This window comes from Carlito syrichta, unplaced genomic scaffold (assembly GCF_000164805.1).
Source record: "Carlito syrichta isolate Samal-C Ts95f unplaced genomic scaffold, Tarsius_syrichta-2.0.1 Scaffold153578, whole genome shotgun sequence".
Classification (NCBI taxonomy): Eukaryota; Metazoa; Chordata; class Mammalia; order Primates; family Tarsiidae; genus Carlito; species Carlito syrichta.
The window spans coordinates 223431-245941 of record NW_007097674.1 but is presented as its reverse complement, the minus strand read 5'-3'; the positions used below and the strand labels follow the sequence as shown (position 1 = coordinate 245941).

Sequence of the window (22511 nt, the reverse complement as noted above, 5' to 3'; positions counted from 1 at the left end):
CACACCCAGCTAATTTTTAATTTTGTTTTTTGTAGACATGGCAATCTTGCTATGCTGTCCAAGCTGGTCTCAAATTCCTGGCCTTGAGGGATTCTCCCACTTTGGCCTCCCAATCTTTTATCTCTTCCACTTCAACGTTGCCAATCTTCACTAATATTTAAAATAAGCTTCTCCCAAGAACAGTAAGTTTCATACTGAAATATCTGGCCAAGATAGAGATAATACTAAAGACACATCGGAGATATACTTGGACTCAGAGCAAATTTCTGTATAGTTTAAAAAGCACTTGCTTATCACTATGAACACAAGGAGATTATTTTATCTTTTGTGTTATGCTACATTACTAGGTATGTATCTAACTACATTAAAAAAAAAAGCCAACTTTTTTTCCAGAAAGTAGGAAGAAAAAAGATCAAGGGAAATATGACACCTGTGTTTACTGAGAAAGTTCTATTTTGGATAGTACTGCTATTTTGGTTTGCATATTTGATAAGTAATTATAGTTCTTGGTTCCTTTCCTTCTTCTGTCTTATGCTAAGAGAGTTGATTATGTCAAACTAAGACTGTGATGCATTTGGGTCTTTTGTATCTAGATATTGTGTACTGCCATCACTGACCTTCTTAGCAGGGCATTAGCTAAGGAAAGGCCTCACACTGACTCTTCTCCAAGTATTTCAGTCAAACCTGGATCCATCCTCACAAACCTCTACCCAATCATTTTCCCAATTCACTGGAATGTTCGTTGTATCAGATTTAGCTTGAATTAATTATTCTATTCCTGAACCTGTATTTATATGGGTCATGGTATTTTATCTCACACATTAAGACCCACTGTCTAAAATATTAATGCAGAGGTATTATAAACATTACCTGTTGTGATCTCTGAATAGCAGCATCAATTTCATCTACCCTTTGTCCAATAGTGTCACTGACCAGTTTGTATTGCTCATTGGCATCAGACACAAGTTTATCCAGTCCTTCTCTGGCTCTCCAGGGCACCAGCTCTAAGAGAGCACGGCTCACCTCATTCACTGTGTCCAACACCAGCCTGTGCTCCATGACCTCCTTCTTTAATTCCTATGGAGGGAAAAGAGTTTTCAGGCCATACCTTGCTAAATAAAGCACGTTAGCAGCTATGCTGGGTGGAAAGTGCTATCTCTACCACACATCCCAGCAGGGCTCTGACCTCCTTCCTTCAGTTATTTTTTTCTTGTCTCAGATTTTTCAATCATTCTGAAGCCTGACTTTACATTTTGCTGTTGTTTGCTTAGAACTGCCTGCAAGTCTTCTTGAGTCAGATTGTCTCTGGGTAAAACAAACAGCGTTTCTTTCTTTTATCACCTTACTTCAATAAAAATGATAAATAATGTTTTTAACCACAGACTAGGCATTTAACTTAACAAATACTTGTGCAGTATTTCTATGAACCTAGAACTATACTAGATCCTAAAGGAGAATCAAACCACAAAGCACTCTTTAGAGAATGAATGAGAAAGGCAAATTCAGTGTCACAAAGTATACTTCCTAGGGATTTGGGATTAAATCTCTTTCTTCTTTAGACCATAACATATATAAAAACATAATTTATATATCTTTATGATAAATCTTATTGTCCATGAGTAAATAAGAAAGGCGGGAGACAGACATTTTTGGTTTAGATATAAGGTGAAGGCAATGAAACAAAGTTTCTGACAAAGAGGAAAGCCTTTTTTCCTTTTACAGTGAAATCACAACTCACCTTCTGTCTTTGCTGAAACTGGGGTATCTGTTCCCCTGTGGGAGACTGTCCTCCGCTGGCTGCCAGCTCCTCCTCCACTTCCCTCAGCCACCCAGTCAGTTCCTCATATGTAGACTGGAACTTGGTAGCTAGCTGCCGAGCTTGCTCTAAAGTTCTGAGGGCCTTGGAGCTAGTGACTGTGATGTCTGCATAGCGGGTTTTTATTCCATCTAGTTTCTCCTGGATAAGTAACACCTCTTCACCTGTGGAAGACAGTACACAGTTATTCATATTTAAGAGATCTGGGGATGCAGAGTCCCTTTAAAGTCTCCTTTCTTCAAATCAAAAGTTTTAATTTTATAGATGTTCTCTTCTCCCTGTGGTAATGATTTCACCTAATATCCCCCACTAAGGGTAACTGAGAAATAAAATAAACCTTCCACTTGATTTAAAAAAAGCCACTTCTGAGATTATTATGGTTTGAGTTCAGTTTCAGGTGTTTGTAGATGTTCCTAATACCTTTCAGTGAATACTGGCATTCAACATATTTAAGGGCAGGGGAAATCATTAGCTCTAACCAGGTGTGAGACAATTTTAGTTTTCAAAAGATTTAGCAGGCAACAGGACAAAGATCATTAGTCTACTGGAGCACATGGTAGGTAATGCAATCAGTGAATACTAAGCTTACACAAAGAGAACTAGTTCATGTGTGTTTGTCTTTGAGACCACAGAGGTGCTAAGATATACAATTTTCAAAGTACCTGTGGTTTGTTTAAGAAGAGCCTGACCGTTTTTAATAGCCTGATCCACATTCTTCTTTCTATTAACAATCTCTTCATTTAAAGCCTGAAAGGGAAGAATACCATTAAGCCCCAAACAGTAGCATGCAACAAAGGGAAAGAAATGCTAGACCAAAGAGACCAATTTAATTCACTACAGAGATGGAGTCTTGCTATATTGCCTAGACTGGTCTCAAACTCCAGGCCTTAAGTAATCCTCCTGCCTTGGCCTCCCAAAGTGCTGGGATTACAGGCATGAGACACTACACTTGGCCCTAAAAAGACAAATTTTTTTTTTTTTGAGCTGGAGTCTCACTCTGTCGCCCAGACTCGAGTGCAGTGGCCACTCCCGGCCACCGCAGCCTCGACCTGCTGGGCTCCGGTGATCCTTCTGCCTCAGCCTTCTGAGTAGCCGGAACTACAGGCACACGCTACCACACCCAGCTGATTTTTTGATTTATTGTAGAGATGAGGTCTCGCCAAGTTGCCCAGGCGGGTCTCGACCCCGCCGGCTCAGGCAATCCACTCACCTCAGCCTCCAAAGCGCTGGGATTACAGGCTGAGCCACCGAGCCCGGCTAAGAGACAAAATTTAAAGTGAAGAGATAAACACTAGTTTAGTTTAAACATCAGCTATTTGATTCCCTCATTATCTCTTTGATTTCCCACTGACTATTCAATATAATTGAATCAGATACTTATAGAGGCAAGCTTTCTTTTGTGCTGATTGAGAAATGATTTAGAATTAAATCAGTTTGACCAATCTATTGGTACCACACCTAAATCCAAGAAAGGTAAAAGTGAGACTTAGCAAAAATATCTATTGCCTCTAAAGTAAATAATAAGACAAAGTTCAAGAGAAGAAAGTCAGCAAGAACAAGTTGACTTGAACCAGGATCCTGGTTAAAAACTATCTTTAAAAAAAAAACTCCACATTTGAGGCTGATGAAGCAAAAGAATCTTAGACTATTAGAAAAATTGCTCTATTTTTACTACTCCCAAAGAGATTTCATGAAAATGAAATGAAAAAGGCAAACTCTTCTTTCTACTAAGATGATACAGAATCCCTGGAATTTGAGCATATAGATTCCACAAATATCATAAAAGTTATAACAGTATGATCAAATCCTGGGCACTAGTTTTGTTAAACTATATTCTCTTTCATAAAACTGCTCAAATGGAAAGTCACTGATCTATTACCTAATAATGTAAGTCATAAGCTGGAGTTGAGATGATCCTGATTATAACCTGTACCATCTTCTAGAATTACTGATTCAGTTTGTTAAATACAAGTATTTCTATGAACTCATTCAAAAACAGATAAGTACTTAGCACCCTATGCACTTATGTATAAAGTTGAAATGTTTGAAATGAAGAGAAACAAACAAAAAACCCAAAAGAAACTAAATGAAGAGAAACATGAATCAAAATAACTTAGTAATATAACCAATAAAAATGGAAAACATGAATACCAAGTGGTCAGCATGCTGTTTGTGCAGGACATCCTGTTTGAAGTCCTTTATGAACACTGTACTGAGCTTGTCCTCAACCTCAGCCAGCCAGTTGAGCACCTCTACCTCATCCTCCCCAAACAGCCTAGCATTAGACAGTGCTTGGTCAAGCAGGGCTGCTTTCCGACAGCACCGGTCTTGAATCTCACTGTATTGGGCCTGCAATGACTCTATTTTTTCTGACAGCACACCCTGCTCTGCAGGACATGTCAGGGAGGAGAGGGACTGCCCAGTTTTGACTGCCTGGTGCACATCTGCTGCATGGTTTTCTATGTCTTCTTCCAGAGCCTGGAAATTCAGATGGAAAAAATGAATAACAGAAACAAAATAAATGAAGAGTAAACATGAAACAATGAATAACAAATGACATAACAAATTAAATAATTTAAAAAAATTCACCTACTAAGGGCTAAGATAATATAAAAATTGAGGATTTTTTTAATGGTAGCCTGTTAGTCAATTTCTATTTTTATTTCCAGAATATGATTTTCCAATTAATAATTTGGCCATATTTTAAATTAAACCTATAAAGCACACACCTTCAAGAATGTTGCAGGAGTTTTCTCATTTCTAAATCCAGGTTTTTTTTTGTTTTGTTTTGTTTTGGGTCAGGGTCTCATTCCATCACTGAGACTGGAATGCAGTGACACAATCACAGCCTGCTGGAGCCTTGACCTCCTGGGCTCAGGCAATCCCCCCTCCTCAGTCTCCCAAGTAGCTGGGATGACACGCATGTGTCCACACACATATATATTTTTTTGTAGAGACGAGGTCTTGCTATGTTAACCAGGTTGGTCTCGAGCTCCTGGGATCAAGTAATCCTCCCATCCTGGCCTCCCAAAGTGTTGGGATTACAGGCATGAGCCACCTGCACCTAGTCTCTAATTCCAGTTTTTGTGTTTACATTTACTGTAACCACTTCCTACCTTGTGCCGAATGATCTGCTGCTGTATTTTGACAGTCTGAGTGCCAACAGGTTCTGAGTTAGCAAGCTTTTTCTCTGTGACAGATAAGAAGTCTGAAATAGGCTCAGCTGTCTCATGGAATTGTTTGGCTAGAACCAAGATGTCTTCCAGCTGTTTTTGCCTATACAAATACATAGGACAAGCTGTTCAGGCAGGAAGTCACATTAAGACTGGTAATAGTACTATATTCAGTAAAGAACAATCTTTACCAGATACAGTTTAAATACCAATAGTAAACAGAACACACATTAAGTAGCACTTCACTGTTTTAAAGATTTTCACAGCATTACCTTATTCTGATCCCGTCATAACCTTGTAAGGTGGGCAGAATTATTATCCCTCTATTAAAAAAGGAAAAATCAGCCCTGAAGGCTTAATGAAAAATGTGTCCAATCATTCAGTAAGCAGCGATAGTAAATTAGGATTAGAAGCAGATCTTCTAAGGTTCCTTTCTCTTATACCACATTGAGACATCAAAATGGAATGTAGCACGTGTATCACTTAAACACCAAAATAAACTTTAAAGGAGTCAAAAATCACCAGTTTTCATTTCTCTATCACTGCTACCTTCACTTGTAGGAGTGAAGACAGTACCTGAAGAGCAAAGGCAGTATATTGCAGTTCTTTGAATTAGAACTCCCTTCCCATCTTCCTCATATCTCAGCAGGCTTCCTAGTTATCTCAAGTCTCAGAATATAACTTTCTATTTAGATTTAAGGCAAAAAAATTGACCTTAGGCTGGCAGAATCCGCCATCACAAATAGCAGCCACAAAAACTATAGACTTCACAGCTGACTTGGGATCTTAACTCTTATTCAGTATAACATCTATACTAAGCTTGGATATCAACTATTCTATGGAATAAAAGCAGCAAATTACAAAGGTGAGAGAAAGCCTGGATGTTGGAGACAGCCCGACAACGAAGAGACAGGAAAACAACCACAGAACTGTATTAGCACACAGATTTATATTGAAAAGTCATAACATTGACTTTGAATTACTAAGAACAGACTGAAAGACATGTCATCTGAAAATGTCTGGGAGTATATGACACACTTAAGTTCAGCAGACCTTTACTGAACACCTACTTTGTGCCTATGCTGGCTATTCTCTAACAAAGTTATTTAAACTATAAAAAATAGTTTAAATAAAAATATCTGGCTTTTTGGTTATCTGTAAATTCAATTATGTTTGAATATAAAGAAAAATCTATTTCTAGATGCTACCATTTTTAAGTGATAATCTAAGTATAGAATTTCCTTTCCTAGTTTATTTATGGCAGGCTTCAAAATAAGTCTTCAATTAGTACAGCTAAAACATACAATCCTAAAGATTATTATTGACATAGAATTGCAATTTTTAAAACTTATCTCTAATTTCTATGTTTTTTTCTGACTCATCTCTGATTTTAGAATCTGAAAGTTTGAAGAATTCAATGTAATAAGATTTAGGATATAAAAGAGTCAAAAATAATTTAAAGCTTCAAATATCTAAAATTTAAAAATTAAAGCAGAAGTCTTTAGAATGTCTGTAACAAATAAAACTCCCCTTAGTATTTATTTCTCTTTAAAATACTGACCCAGAGGCCAGGCGCTGTGGTTCATGCCTATAATCCCACCACTTTGGAAGGCCGAGGCAAGAGGAATGCCAGAGTCCACAGGTTTGAGACCAGCCTAGGCAACATGGCAAGACCTTGACTCTACAATAAATAAAAAAATTGGCCAGGCATGGTGACGCAAACCTATAGTTCCAGCTACTTGGAAGGTTGAGGTGGAAGGATCGCCTGTGCCCAGCAGGTAGAGGCTGCAGAGGCCGTAAGCCACTGCTCTCCAGTCTGGGTGACAGAGTGAGACTCTCACTAAAAAAAAAAAAAAAAATTGACCAGAAACTACATTAGACTAGCAGAATGGTAACAAGTAGGGTAGAAGGAAAGAGTCATAAAAATATATTAGAAACAAATCATAACTTTAAGGGGAGCTTATAGATCAAGGAGGTCTAAGTACATAAAATAATAACCATAGCACAAGGTACAGATAAAGAATTATGGCAGTGAAGAGAAATTATCCTATGCTGGGGGAAAGAGGGAGGTTTAATAAAGGAAGGGAAGATGGACAAAACTATTTCATGAAAGATACAACACAATCAGAAAAGCAACAGTTAGGAAACTGTCAGAAGATATTAATAGAATATAATTTACTTTAGCTATAATATAATAAGTGAGAGGAATAATAGTGGAAAAACTAAAGTAAGTTAGTTCAAATAGTAAAGGGGTTTGAATGTTGAGTTAAAGATTTTATTTTATAGCCAACGGAGTAAATTAAATGTCTCTGAGCTGAAAAAGATATGATCAGAGGTTTCCTTCAAAACCCCTGCAGCTCAGGGATGGAAAGAGGGGAAGGTCTGAGGGTAAGTGATAGGAGTAGTGATGAGTTAAGAAGCTACCTCAGTAGCCCTAATGAGGGCTCATAAGTCATGAGCTGAGGTTGGAGAGTAAGAATTAGAGAACACTGTAAAGCAAAATAGACAGAATTTAGTATCATGATAGATGTGGGGAACAAAGGAGGGATAAAGAAATGAGTAAAAATGGGGCTGAGGTTTTAAGTTTAGGACACTGGAAGGCTAATGGTGGTACCATTAATGGACATGAACAGAGAGAAAACAAGCAGTGCAAATGTGAAAATAATTCTTTCAATTTTGCTTCTCCCACTAAAATAAGCATGACACACTTTGCAACTCAGGTTAAGAAATAAGTAAGTCATGGTCAGGTGGAAGTAAGACTGAAGAGTTATTTGAAGATTGCCAGGGGCTACCTAGCAAACTTAAAGAATACAATAACAAATGATTGACTCTACTATTCCCTTATTGATTTCTGATTAGCTGGTCTTTATTTTTTAAAACTGGGACAGTATAAGTTAAAAGCAAAGACATTCATATGACTTACTAGGCTCAAGTCACAAGTATTACTTATAGCTATGAAAAGAGAAAGTACTTCCTTGGAGGAGGAACACACACTGCTTGTCTTTTGATCATTTATTGAAAAAAGCTCATGTATCTCTTGAATGCCCACATATATGACAGAACCACATATATGACAGAACCACAGACAAGCTTCTAGATGCAAAAACATCTAATATTAGAATAAGCTAACAGAAAAGAAATATGACAAATTTCAATTCCAAGTATCAAAAGCATTATTTATAAATATAAAGGGAAAAAAAATCTGTTTCAAAACTTAGAGAACTTGGCTGGATTGTAGGAGTCTGCGCCTGTCATTTGGAACCACGATTATACTGCAGTAGAACAACAACACAGAGCAATGGGTCTTCCAGTTCTCAGAAACTTATGAGTATCTAAAAATCATTTCTTGAGAGTGATTCTAGTTATGAAGGTCATCTCTAAAAACTTATCTCTTCAAATAAAAGTCCTTAAACACCTTCCAAAGTTCTATATAAAATCATCCAGGAGCTTCTAGAGCACTTTATTGATAATAAGTCAAAAAAAAAATTTTTTTTGTTGTTAAATTAGCTTGTTTTTTTAATTTTTAATTTTATTTTTTTGTGAGTTGGAGTCTCACTCTGTTGCTCAGAATGGAGTGCGCAGTGGCCACTCCCAGCCACTGCAGCCTCGACCTGCTGGACTCCGGTGATCCTTCCGCCTCAGCCTTCCAAGTAGCTGGAACTACAGGTGTGAGCTACCACGCCCGGCTAATTTTTGATTTATTGTAGAGATGAGGTCTCGCCAAGTTGCCCAGGAGGATCTCGAACCCCCGGGCTCAGGCAGTCCACTCACTTCAGCCTCCCAAGGCACGTGATTACAGGTTGAGCCACCAAGCCCGGTTAATTAAGTCAAAAATTAATAAGTCAAAAAATATAAAACTCTGATCCATTCCTTAAAACTCCTTTGGTCTTACCTGGCTGCTGCTTTGCTGAGTAGTTCAGTCCATCTACTTTCAAGACTCTCCAACTGACCTGTGATCTTCTCTCTATCAGCCAGCTCAGCTGACTGGGCTATTCTGCCCCCTTCTGCTTGAAGCATGTCTACTGTGGCCTTTCGATCATCTAGCAGTCGTTGGAGCAACTGTTGTATATATTTAAAGAGAATGAAAAGTAACAACACATAATCATTAAAAAATCTGAACTAGGAAGAAGAAATTTTTTAAAAACCTCACCCTACCAAATCCTAAGCTTAACTGAGTAACAAGTTTTTTCTAATCCTTGAAGCAAAAACGAGAGTTACAGCATAGTGCTCACCAGCCACATTCACTTTTCACACACTTTTTAAATGAAGCAGTGACTGTTATCATGTGACTCACGGGAAACTTCCTTTGAACCAAGAGAAAACTGCCCTGGAAAATGGTTAACATATGAGGTAATAAATGTTAATTAGCTTGATTATGGTAATCATTTCACAATGTATACATATACCAAAACATCCCATTGTACATTTGGGGGGGAAAAAAAAACCAAACTCCCTTTGGGATAATTTTTTTTAAAAAGAAAAAAAAAACCCATTGAAACAGAAATTAAAAATACAAAAAAATAATAAAACCTCGTACATAACACAAAATATTATATAGAGTATTGCTGACAATGAAAGCACAAAAAAACTTCCTAAAATACAACTGTGGATAAAACATCAGAATAGGATACATGAACAAGCAAAATTATTCAGCCTAGTATATGCCGCAGTAAACTAGTAGGTTAAAGTAATATAATAAAAGTCAGTTTCTACACCTATTTTCCCAGGATGATGCAAAGTAGGTTAGGATTCTACTAAGCTCCTGAATTGCTCCTTAAACTCTAAGAAAAAGTGTTGTCTATCACTCCCTATGACTGTTAGAGTTCACTGTCCCAACACTCTCACTTACCTTCTGTTCTTGGATCTGTGCTTTCACTACTTTATACTCAGCAGATGGAGGTTTCTGATTGGCTATGAGCTCCTCAGTATCTGCCAACCAGCTGAGCAGTGGCTCCAAGGCATCTTGAAACTTCCCACAATGCAACAAAGCCTCCTGTAGCTGTGCAATTCTTTGTGCAACCTATATCACAGACACGAAGGCTTGTTATGAGAAAGGAGAGAGCAGTTTTCAACTGACTAATGACCCCTTTTAGTAACTATACACTGCAACTGCTAAATTTTTATTTGCATTCAGGTTCCAGGAAAAGCTTAATTTTAGATATCTCTTTTCTAAGCCTTCTGTTCCCAGGACACTTGCTACCTACTTGTTACTCACCTTTTTATTCAGTGTATTCCATCGAGCATTGATCTCTTCCATGTCATGTTCTAAACCCTGTACGTCACAGTTTTTTCCTGCACTCTGAATTAATCCCTGGCCAAGTCCATTCACCTGCTGCAATTTCATCTGAAGAGGGTCCACTTGTTCTTTCTGAAACATCTAGATAATTGCAAGTCAAAGAAGATTTACTCTAAAGGCTATTAGGCCCTTTATACCATACAGTGACTGACTATTCTTGGGCATTTATGATTCAGTAAAGGAAGATCAGGACTACAAAGAAAAAAATAAGACATTCACACAGTGAAGTATCAAGAAGACATGTGGTTTCATATTTCAATCCTCCTATGAATATGTAATTACAGAGTTATAGCACTACTTAGGTCTGTAACCCAACGGCTCTTTTCTTTCATGTTACTTATTTTTGTCATGCAAAAGCTACAGAGAACAGAGAAGTACCAACTTCGAAATACTGTACAAGTGCAGTGTATATAAATCTTAAAAAGGAAGAATGAGATCAAACGACTAGTATTTAAAATGAAATATACCTTGGGGAATAGCCTTAACTGACCACTGTTAATAGGCAATGGTCTTCTCTGACCAGGACTAATAACTAAATTAGTCAAAATATATTAACACTGTGAAAAATGCCAACCTCATAGCTTACGCCCCCTGTGGCCATTTAACTTCATTCTGTTTCAAGGCCACATATCACACACAGCCAGTAATCTTGAAATTGTATTCCTTTGACTACAAAGGGAAACAGGACAGTAATGTTGGGAAATGTCCTTATTAACTTCAGACATATACTCTGAGTAACATGCAAATGTAAAAATGCACCATGAAGCAATAGTATTTTAAAACAATGGGAACAGGTGTAACAAGCAATGTGCATATTTTTCTCTATTACAGTTAAACTCCACTTTGACTTAGACATTTCTACAAGGAAACAAAACCAGTCAAAAGAGAATGGTACTTCTGCCACACTAAGAGTATTAAGGAAAAGAATGAAATAAGTATTTGTCCCTAAGATTAGATTTCTCTCAATTATCAGAGGATAGAACCAGCCATTAACTTGGATTTATTTCCATTCTTTTTACTTCTATAAAAAATTACTTCAGTTTCAGTGAGACAGGTGAGTCAACTGAGGTCAAAGGGTGACAGGAAATGAAAGAGGACAAAAATAAATGTAAAATGAAATTCTAAGTTTGAGCAAGACAAATTGTGGTCAATATGACACCACAGATCACACTGGGATTAGGAATCTGATTCTACAAGGAATGGTCTATGGCTGGATAAAATTACCAGGGAGGGAAAGCCCCAGGGAACAGTGAAAAAGGGAGGTTGCAAGGGTAATTACCAGTGTACTTCATTTTATGCTATAATTTGATTACACCACATTTTGTTAGGCAAAAGTACAAGGCAGTTCAGCTAAAATGACTATTTCTCCAACAACAAAATGGTTGTTAGAAAAAGCAACTGCTATAATCCCATTTTGTAGCATTAAAGATGTTTCCACTTGCCGGGCTTGGTAGCTCAGCCTGTAATCCCAGCGCTTTGGGAGGACGAGGTGAGTGGCTTGTCTGAGCCTGCAGGTTCAAGACCCACCCAGGCAACTTGGCGAGACCTCATCTTTACAATAAATCAAAAATTAGCTGGGCATGGTAGCGCGCGCCTGTAGTTCCAGCTACTTGGAAGGCTGAGACGGAAGGATCACCGGAGCACAGCAGGTCAAGGCTGCAGTGGTTGGGAGCGTGCCACTGCACTCCAGTCTGGGTGATGGAGTGAGACTCCAACTCAAAAAAAAAGATGTTTCTACTTGAAGAAAAATCAGAGCAAAGAGGGACAGGGGCCTTCAAGGTTGAAGTTGCTTTTGGTACAGCAAAATGATAGTGGTGATGGGGGAGGGGTAGTGGTGTAAAAAGACAAAGAAGGCAAAAAACCAAAGGTGAGAGGGGAAGATGTAAAGTCCATACTGAAGGGCCCCCTTTTACCCAATAATCAAAGCCTGTCTCATACTACAACTGACATTTAAATTATTTTATTTATTTATTTGAGTTGGAGTCTTACTCTGTCGTCCAGGCTGGAGTGCAGTGGCACGCTCACAGTCACTGCAGTCTTGACCCGCTGGGCTTAGGTGATTCTTCTGCCTCAGCCTTCCAAATAGTTGGAATTACAGGCATGCACCACCACGCTTGGCTAATTTTTTGATTTACTGTAGAGATGAGGTCTCGCCAAGTTGCCCAGGCTGGTCTCGAACTCTGGGCTCAGGCAATCCTCTCACCTCCACCTCCCGATGTTCTGGAATTATAGGCCTAAGTTGCCATGCCCGGCTCATTTAAATTATTTCTGCACTGTCCAATTTAATAGTCAGCAGACACATGTGGCTAATCAAATTTAATTAAAAATCTAGAACCACTAGCCACATTTCATGGATAGCCATATGTGCCTAGTGCCTACTACACTGGAACACAGAAAACATCTCAATCTTTGCAGAAAGTTCTATTGGACAGTACTATAAATGATACAAGAAAGCAAAATACATTTAAATTGTCTAATAATCTATTTCATATACAGTTTGAGTATCCCTTATCCAAATGACCAGAAGTGTTTCCGATTTCAGATTTTATTCAAAATTTTTTAAAAATTTATTTATTTAGCCAGGCTCGGTGGCTCAGCCTGTAATCCCGCGCCTTTGGGAGGCTGAGGTGAGTGGATTGCCTGAGCCCGCGGGTTCGAGATCTGCCTGGGCAACTTGGTGAGACCTCATCTCTACAATAAATCAAAAAATTAGCCAGGCATGGTAGCGCACACCTGTCGTTCCAGCTACTTGGAAGGCTGAGACAGAAGGATTGCCGGAGCCCAACAGGTTGAGGCTGCGGTGGCCGGGAGCGGCCACTGCCCTCCAGCCTGGGCAACAGAGTGAGACTCCAACTCAAAAAAAAAAAATTATTTATTTATTATAAAGATGTGGGGTACAACTCAGGGTTAGGTATACAAACATTGATCACGCAGGTACCCTTGTTGACGAGGTATGCCCCTCCCTCCCCTAGCAGTTTCCCTCAACTGCCAGTCCCACCCCCCTCCCCTGACAGTTTTCCATTACTGCCACTTGCTTTCAGAATTTTTAATATCTGCGTTATGTACTTAATGGTTGAGCTCCCAAATCTGAAAATCCAAAATGTGAAGGGCTCTAAAGAACATTCCTTTGAGCGTCATGTCAGTGTTCAAAAAGTTTTGGACTTTGGAGCATTTTTTTTTTTTTTGAGTTGGAGTCTCACTCTGTCACCCAGACTGGAGTCCAGTGGCCGCTCCCGGCCACTGCAGCCTCAACCTGCTGGGCTCCGGCGATCCTTCCACCTCAGCCTTCCAAGTAGCTGGAACTACAGGCGTGCACTACCACACCCGGCTAATTTTTTTTTTGATTTCTTGTAGAGATGAGGTCTTGCCAAGTTGTCCAGGCGGGTCTCGAACCCGCGGGCTCAGGCAATCCACTCACCTCGGCCTCCCAAAGCGCGGGATTTACAGGCTGAGCCACCGAGCCCGGCTCTTTGGAGCTTTGAAGTTTGGATGCTCAATCTGCAACAGAGCTACTTCTTTAAAATTTTGGATCTACTTTGTTTATAAACATTTCCCATAGAAGCACTAGTTACTTCTTTTGTTTTGGCACCTCCACTCCTCCACTCTATAGAAGCACCTATAATATTATCTAGATACTTATTTTGAATACAAGTAAACGGAACATTAAAGAAAGTAAATTTGAAAACACTTGCTTTCTCTTCTCAATTTCCAAATAAAGCAAAGTCAGTGGTTTTATATACATTAAAATTCCTTCTCCTTTGTATTTCATACACTGTTAGTTAAATGGGACTGTGCCACGTTATTAACTAAGCAGCACTGGCAGATGTATTCCAGAGCAGTATACTAATAAAAATGATTACAAGGCTGTAAGATGCAACAGGGATAAAGATAGAAAATTTCCCAAAGACTTTGTAAAACATTTTTACCAGTCAGGCCTGATGGCTTATGCCTATAATCCCAGCACTTTAGGAGGCCGAGGTGAGAAGATTGCCTGAGCCCACGGGTTCGAGACCAGCTTGGGTAACTTGGTCTCTCTACAGTAAATCAAATATCTCTACAATACATCAAAAAATTGGCCAGGCATGGTTAGCGTGTCCCTGTAGTTCTAGCTACTTGGAAGCCTGAGGAGGAAGGATCACCTGAGTTCAGCAGGTCAAGGCTGCGGTGGCCATGAGTGTGCCACTGCATTCCAACTTGGGTGACAGAGTGAGATTCCAACTCAAAAAAAAAACCAACCAAAAAAATCTTTGCTACTACACTCTCCCAGTTTCATCGTAACTGATCCTTTTCTTGATATCCTCTGTTCTTTCTCCTCTTCTAGCCCTCTAAACATTGGAGTCTTTGGGGACATGGGGTAGGGAGGGAAGTCAGTCCTGGGCCCTCTTTTTCAATCTATGCTCTTCCTAGGCAATCCCACCCATTCCCATGGGTTTAAATATGAACCATGATAAATGCTTATGACTCAATTTATATCTATCTCTCTTCTGAGTCTCAAACCTGTACATCCAACTATTTTCTTAATATCTCCCTACAAATGAATTACAGGAATCTTGAACCTAACAGTTGCAAAATGAAACAGTATCTCCCACTTTCCCCTCCCTCAAAATCTACTTAGATCAACAATTTCTCACAGCTTTATCCACTCAGCTGTACAAACCAGAACCTACAAGTTATCCTTGATAACTTCCTCTCCCTCATGCCCAACACAGAAGCCAAATGCTATAATTTGCTTATACCATATTTCATCAGGCAACATTATAATACATAGCCACAGTTATTAACGGTATATTTATTTGTGCCATTTCTTTGCTTAATATGTTCCTCTCCCACTAAGCTCCACAAGGGCAAAGGTCATGCCAATTCTATTCACTATAGGAACTTAGTACCTGGCACAGAGTAGGTACTCAGTATTCAGTGAATGAATTAATCCCAGTACAGACATGGTATTAGTGAAAGCAAGCAAACCCATAAATGTTGTGTATGTCAGCAAACCATTCAAACACTGAACTGGGATTGTGGTTCTCTATTTTTGCTTAAAAAGACTCCTTTGGTAGATTTTAATTTTATAGAACCCCCTATTTTATACAGAGGTTTTTTTCCTCTTTGAATCAGTGGCTGGGAATAAGATTGGGGAAATCTATAAAGAAAAAGGGAGTTTAAATAACCAGAGACTGTGCTCAATGGTCCTCAGATCCCACTATAAAAACAGCAATACTTTTTGGCATTTTGCTTTTACCAAACTCTTTGTTACTGCAGCTGTGACATCCTCTTCTAAGGTGACTACTAAAACAACTAGAATATCTTATTTTAGCCATGCATACACACATGTGCACATGTACACATGTATACACACAGAAGATCTACAGCAGATCTTCTTTAAATCACATCCCAGGTACGACCACTTGTTGAGTTCTAAGTGGTTATGTATCAAAATGACTGGTGGCTGGGCATGATGGCACATGCCTGTAGAACCAGCTATTGAGGAGGCTGATGTGGGAGGACTGCTTGATCCCGGGAGTTCAAAGTTTGCAATGTGCTACGATTGTGCCACTGTACTCCGGCCTGGGTGACAGAATGAGACCATCTCAAAAAAAAAAAAGGGGGGGAAAAATTATAGTTTCAGTTGCCTCTAGGAACCCTCTTACAAATGGAAGGAAAAAACCTCATCTTTCATCTTGGAAAAACTTTTTAAAATAATATTTTACCAATTTAGAAAATCTGTATACTCATTTGTTTTAATACATATTTTCAAAATAGCCTCTCTACATTCTTCTTGGCTAACAGTCCTGGCTGGTGCTACAGCTTAGATTTCTTTTCTGTACACAGATGTAGGCATCTGCCTGCTTCCACATATTCCATAAAGTAACCACACTTCAGACGAACAAACTTGCAGCTGGGCTACCATTTATGTCTCTTATCATTTACATCAGGCAGTATTTCATAAAATGATTATCTTCTGTAGCTGAAAGAATACTTAGCGATTATCTAGCCCACCTGCTCATTTTGTAGATGAGAAAACAGAGATCTCAAGACTGACATTACGGATTTCTATTAATTTTTTCCTTTATGCAGATTTGATTGCCTCCTTATAAACCTGATCCCTGTATTTCATGATGACTGCCATAGGTTTTATGCCAGAATATTATGTATTATCAAGAATGCCAGTGCAAGAAATTTACTCTCTCGTTGACATACTGTCCTAACTTTGGATAGACTACTGAGATCTCAGTGCCAATCCCAAATTCAACAAAACTCAGAAACGAAATTGATATCCATTAATCTGAAAGGTAATATACATCCTAGTTTGAAGGAATGCTAGATTACAAAATAACTGATAAAGCCAAAAATGTAACTACCACCACTCAGCTAAGCAGGAGGACCTGTGGCAAAGTTGGCAGCATAAAGTATGTAATCAAAATGATTCTGTTGCCAGTAGCCACGTGTTTAATTGGTGCTCTAGCAGACTAAGGCTGCACTGAAAAGTTCAGCAATGGGGTGAATGAGAGAGCCCCTTTCTTGCAGCATCCATCAATATTCTAGGAGACCGAGATTCATTCATTCAGTCAGTAGTGAAAGGCTATTAAAAAGAAGGCACTGTTTTGGGTTCTGAGTGTGCAGTAAAATCAAAACAATCTCCTCACTCAGTTATCCCTGACTATGTAAGATTAACCCTCTAACTCCTTCACTTCTTATCACTGACCAAATGATGCTGGGCAGTTAACCGTAGAAAGCTGATTTCAAGTTCCTTTGACTAGGAGGGCTCAAGGATGTGGAACACTGTTCCCAACTGTTTCCTAACACATTCTGTTCTCTGATATTAAGAATCTTAGAGTTAGCCAGGCTCGGTGGCTCAGCCTGTAATCCTGCGCCTTGGGAGGCTGAGGTGAATGGATTGCCTGAACCACGGGTTCGAGACCTGCCTGGGTAACTTGGTGAGACCTCATCTCTACAATAAATCAAAAAATTAGCCGAGTATGGTAGCGCGCGCCTGTAGTTCCAGCTACTTGGAAAGCTGAGGCGGAAGGATCGCCGAAGTCCAGCAGATTGAGGCTGCGGTGGCCGGGAGCGGTCACTGCACTCCAGTCTGGGCGTGAGACTCTGACTCAAAAAAAAAAAAAAAAAAGAATCTTAGAGTTGTCTTAACAAGTGAAACTGGAGACTCAGAATACCTAACTAATTTTCCCAGAGTGGTTAAGTAGATCCTAGTTCTCACTCTAAAGTTTATACTCTGGTCCCTACAGCTAACTGCTAGCATCACTGATCAATAAGTAGTCACTTGATTCAGGAAAGAATATGCTTGCTGTATATTTCAAAAGCAGAATCACCCTTTCTTGCTAATTATCTTTTTAAAAACATAAACCAACAGCTATTTATATCCTTGTTTTCCCTGGACTTGGTTTTTCTGAATAGAACATGAAATATGAATTATAGTTATTCACCAGACAAAATTAAGATATATTTTCCTGGTAAACTCAATAGAAAGATCAGAAACTATAAGCGTAGGGGGGCCAAAAAGAACAAAAGAACTGTCTGTGCCATTTCTCAACACCATCAAGTTAGAGAACTTGCAAATCTCACTTTACTCTCTAGACCCTTCCCAGCATCAAAATAAGCAACAATTACCTCATTTGAATTTAATCCAGCAGTTGCAGCCAGAGGCACTTTCCCATGGAGCACTATGCTGGTCACCTCTTTTATTCCAAATGCTATGGAATCAAGGTCCTTCTGGATCCACATTCCAGTGGGGGAAGCCTCCTCTACAACAGGAGCTCCTTCTTCTGAGATAGGCACTGAATCAGCATGGGCAGAATCTCCTAGGAAGGGTACACCAGTGGGGGAAACTTTCTCCATAGGAAGTACTGCAGCAGCAGGGGAGATGGGTACTTCTGGGGTGGGCACTGCAGCAGCTGGGGAAGTGGGTCCCTCTGGGGTGGGCACTGCAGCAGCTGGGGTGGTGGGTCCCTCTGGGGTAGGTACTGAAGCAGCTGAAAAGGCAGGCTCCTCTAGGGTGGGCACTGGAACATCTGGGAAGGTGGGCTCCTCTGAGATGGGCACTGCAGCAGCTGGGGAGGCAGGTTCCTCTGGGATGGGCACTGCACCAGCTGGAGTATCAGGCGCTTCTAGAACGGACACTGCAGTAGCTGGGGAGGTGGGCCCCAATGGGGTGGGCACTGCAGGAGGAGGGGAGGTGGGTCCCTCTGGGATGGACACTGCAGCAGCTGGGGAAGCGGGCCCCTCTGGTGTTAACATTGCAGCAGCTGGAGTATCAGGCGCTTCTGGAGCAGGCACTGCAGCAGTTGGAAAGGCAGACCCCTCTGGAGCAGGCACTGCAGCAGTTAGAAAGGCAGACCCCTCTGGGGTGGGCATTGCAGCAGCTGCGGAGGCAAGCCCCTCTGGGGTAGGCATTGCAGCAGCTGGAGTGTCAGGTCCTTCTAGAAGAGTATCATCCTCCTCTGTGATGGGTACTGCAGAAGCTGGAGCAATCCACTCTGGGGAGGACTCTGCTACAGCAGGTACATTCTGCTGTGTGATGACCAATGCAACAGCTGGAGCAGTCTCCTCTGGGGAGGACACTACAGTAACTGAAGAAGTCCGCTCGAAAGTAGGCACTGCAACAGCTGGGGCAGCAGCCCTCTCTGGGGTTGATACTGCAGCAGCAGTGACATCCTCCTCTAAGGTGACTACTGAAGCAACAGGGATATCCTCCTGTGGGAAGGGTACTGTAGCAGCAGCTACAGCAGTTTTCTCTGGGGCAGGCTCTGCAGCAGTGGGAACTTCCTCCTCTGGGGTGGGCACTGCAACATCGAGGGCATCTTCTTCAGTGGGCAATGCAACAGTCAGAGCAGGCCTCTGTAGGATGGGCATACATTCCTCTAAAACTGGTTCAGTACTACTAGCCTTAGCAACTTGTTCCTCGTGAAAGATACTTGGGAATGAATCCAAACCTCTCATTTCCACCTCCCCTCCCTCTGATGATGCCACATTCAGCTTAGGCTTTGTATTATTCACAGTTTCTACTCCATCTGTGCCGTGTCTCAGCTCTCCAAGCAGCAGGTGCAAACTCAGAGTCTCTGACTCTGGGGACTTCCTTTGGAGATTGTGGAAGACTTGCTCTGGGAAATCTCTATGAAAATGTGCTGGGGCTTGCTCCTCCGAAAGCATGGCTTGATAATCCAGCTCTATTGCTTCACCATCCCCATCACAAATTTTCTCCATGGACAATTCACAAGAGTCCACATTTCCCAAGGATGTCAGACTGTTACTTTCTTGATTAACAGTTACTTTCTTAGCCCCCAAATGAATCTCATCTGTTAGTAATTTTGATTCATACAGTAACACCTCTACTTCAGGTCCTGAGGTAACATCTGTTAGTTCATAGTTAAAAGCAAAACTGAGGGAAGCCCTCTCCATACACTCCTCAACATTCCCCTCAGTTTGACTGCAGTCTACCTGGGACAAATTGCCATTTTCTTTGGCCAGCTCAGAAGCAATAAAGCCTGATAAATTTTCTTCATGAGAAGCCCTGTGATCAGAGTTCAGCAATCCTCCTGGGCCCAGTTTTCCCAGTGAATCCAGATCAGCTGGTTGTCTAGACTTAAATTCTCCCGCAGCTTTGGGGCTAAAAGGCACTTTTTCACATTCCTCCCTGCTAACAGTGGAAGTGTCCCTCATGATATCAAGGTGGGCAATAAGTTCCACAGCATTAGGCACCTGAGAAGAATCCAGGACATTAAAATATTCACAATCCAATCCAATATCAGAGTCCTTTACCTTTACATTTAAAAGGCCTACTTGCTGTTCCATTTCTAAAGCAGCCCCTGGAAAATGGCTAATTACAAGTAAATTTTCTGCATCCTGGGATGCGGCCAGCCCTTCAGAAGAGGAATGATTCTGCAGCTCAACTAGAGGAGCTACTCCTTCACATAAACACTCCTTTTCAAGTTCAAGAAACATCTGCACTGAATCTGTATCAGAGAGTTGCTCTGCATCAATAGGACCAACAGTGCATTCTAAATTCGAAAAAACACTTTCTAGCCCCTGAGCAGTCCTGCTTTCCATCTCACCTATAGTAACCTCACCTGTAAGGACACAACTGCAATCCAGGGGTGTATCCGTGGAAAGAGTAGCCAACAGGTCCTTAGCTGGCTGTTGGTCATCAGAGCAACAAATTTGACCAAGAGTCAGGTGGTCAAAAGTCCCCAAGACAGCAGCTAAGTGATCAGATCCATCCTCCACCACTGCTTTTGTGTTTGCTTGTTCTTTTTCTTCAAAAATATCTGCCAGGCTGTTCTTTTCATCTGCTATTAGAAAAGTCTTTCCTTTCTCTGACAGTTTATCTTCCTCCCACTCCTCCTCAGTTTCCATCATGATCCATCGCTCATCCTCCTCAAACTTCAGCTCAGACTCTGTTTTCTCTCTGAGGCTGGGGGTTATGAGAATATGCAATTCTGGACCTAACAGCTCTTCACTCAGGCAAGGAGAGAGAGGTGGTATTTCCACAGTGCAGGCTGTGTCCCCAAGGGGGTGCTGCTTCTCACTGAAGCCTCCCTTAGCTAAACTTTTCATGGCCCTTGGCCAGGTTGCACTTGAGAATCTGTGTTCCTGCATTACTTCTGTGTTACCACTTGCTGTTGCAGCTTCTGATTCTACAGGCTGGAATTCATGGGGAGAGCTCTCACTATGCTGCTGAAATCTGAAGTCCTGGCAGTCACCACTTAAATTTTTTACATCTTGCACTTCTGGAATACCTAAGGATTTGGACACATGTTCCAGAGTTACTGATTCTGACTGAGGTTCCCTGTGATCCAATTGACCAGAACTTTCTGTTAATGCAGAACTAGATTCTTTCTTCTCTCGCAAGGAAGGATTTGAAGCACCAGCTTCTGAAACCTCACTGAGAGAAGCTTCCATCCTTTCTGCAAATTCTGGGAAGTTAGGTGGCATGAAGGACTTCCAAGATCTCCTGTTAACATTGTCTTTGCGTTCTGCATTTGGCCGTCTTCTGGGTGGCACAGGTGCTGACTTCTGCACATCACTGCTTAGCTTTAGTGCATCAAATATTATTCTCTCATCCAACTTTTTACCTTCTGGTGCTCTAGATTCAAAAACATTAGATGCTGCTCCTAACGTACCATTGCTGGATATAGTACTTCCTTCCATCTTTTCCATGGTGCTTTTTGAAGTCTGGTTAAGCTTTGACCCCTGGTCAATTTGTTCATTTATCCTCATCGTATCATATATAGACCGCTGTGGAACATAGCAGTCCTCTATGTAGCCATCCTCCTCCTCTCCTTTTCCCAGGCAGGTGGGATTCCGCCTTAAACAGTCCGGCCTGCTGAGTGGCTTACCCATACTTTTTCAATCAAGATGAACCATCAGTTTTGCAAAAGTTTTTTTTCACAGATTCCCCCAAAATGCATTTTATGTAAGTTTATAAATTCTTTTACCTGTTCATACCCCAAACCACCAATTGCATCTGCCCTCCAGAAAGGCCTGGAAGTCCCATTTTGAAACCACTCTGAGAGAAGCTCTAAGACAAACGGCCTTTTCCTCACAGACTAACAGCCTCATGGTTGTAGACAGATATGTGGTATAATTTAATCAACATAAGATAACTCTTTGTATGGCTTCTGTATTTTTCTTTTTAAAGAGCACTGCTCTTTCTAATTCAGTCAGCAAAAGTCATCTGTATTGACAAGTCTTTTTCAATATCTCGTTCCACTCACTTCTCACCGAAGCAGAGTTGGAAGCAGCGAATTTATGCCGATTGTGTTCTTTAATAACAATAGCCCAGCCTTTTTAGTCCTGAAGTATGGCCCAAGCTCCTAAGAATTCCTTTCATTTTATCCTTAGTTCCAGCTCTGGAGAGTCCAGCTGGTCTGAATTAGCCATTCGTCCTCCCTAGTTGGGGTGTTTGTATTTGAACTGGGCTGGTCGGCGGATATTCCTGCAACTTTAAACACAGGAAGTCCTTCATTCGGGGCCAGCTTGGGGCTTCCTGTCTCCAAAACATCATGGCATTGTTGTGGCTCCCAGGCCAACCCCGCGCTGTGACTGCAAAACAAGGCGAGGGAGCTCCGCGCCGGGCCTTTCAGAAGGCGGGCGGGCTACAGCGGCGGAGGGGGTCCGCGGGAGGGCTCGCTCAGCACGGCCCGCTCCCCTGCGCCATGCCGTGCGCCCCGAGGGCCAGGGTTGCTCACCGCAGACTGGCAGGTGGCTCCGGGCC

At 41.0% G+C, this 22511-nt stretch overlaps 2 protein-coding genes across 2 annotated transcripts in view; both read right to left on the bottom strand.

Moving 5' to 3' along the window:
- LOC103252075 (microtubule-actin cross-linking factor 1) overlaps window positions 1-22511 on the bottom strand; it is a 237477-nt gene that overhangs the window by 51509 nt on the left and 163457 nt on the right. The window contains exons 53-60 of the mRNA XM_021708921.1: window positions 10205-10366; window positions 9839-10009; window positions 8882-9048; window positions 4933-5092; window positions 3968-4294; window positions 2479-2563; window positions 1739-1980; window positions 871-1077 (exon numbers count right to left, since the gene is read on the bottom strand). Of these exons, the coding sequence (XP_021564596.1) occupies window positions 871-1077; window positions 1739-1980; window positions 2479-2563; window positions 3968-4294; window positions 4933-5092; window positions 8882-9048; window positions 9839-10009; window positions 10205-10366 (1521 nt within the window). The remainder of the gene's footprint in view (window positions 1-870; window positions 1078-1738; window positions 1981-2478; window positions 2564-3967; window positions 4295-4932; window positions 5093-8881; window positions 9049-9838; window positions 10010-10204; window positions 10367-22511) is intronic.
- Window positions 17837-21637, bottom strand: KIAA0754 (KIAA0754 ortholog). The gene has a single exon (XM_021708922.1). The coding sequence runs from the start codon at window positions 21635-21637 to the stop codon at window positions 17837-17839; it is 3801 nt and encodes a 1266-aa protein (XP_021564597.1).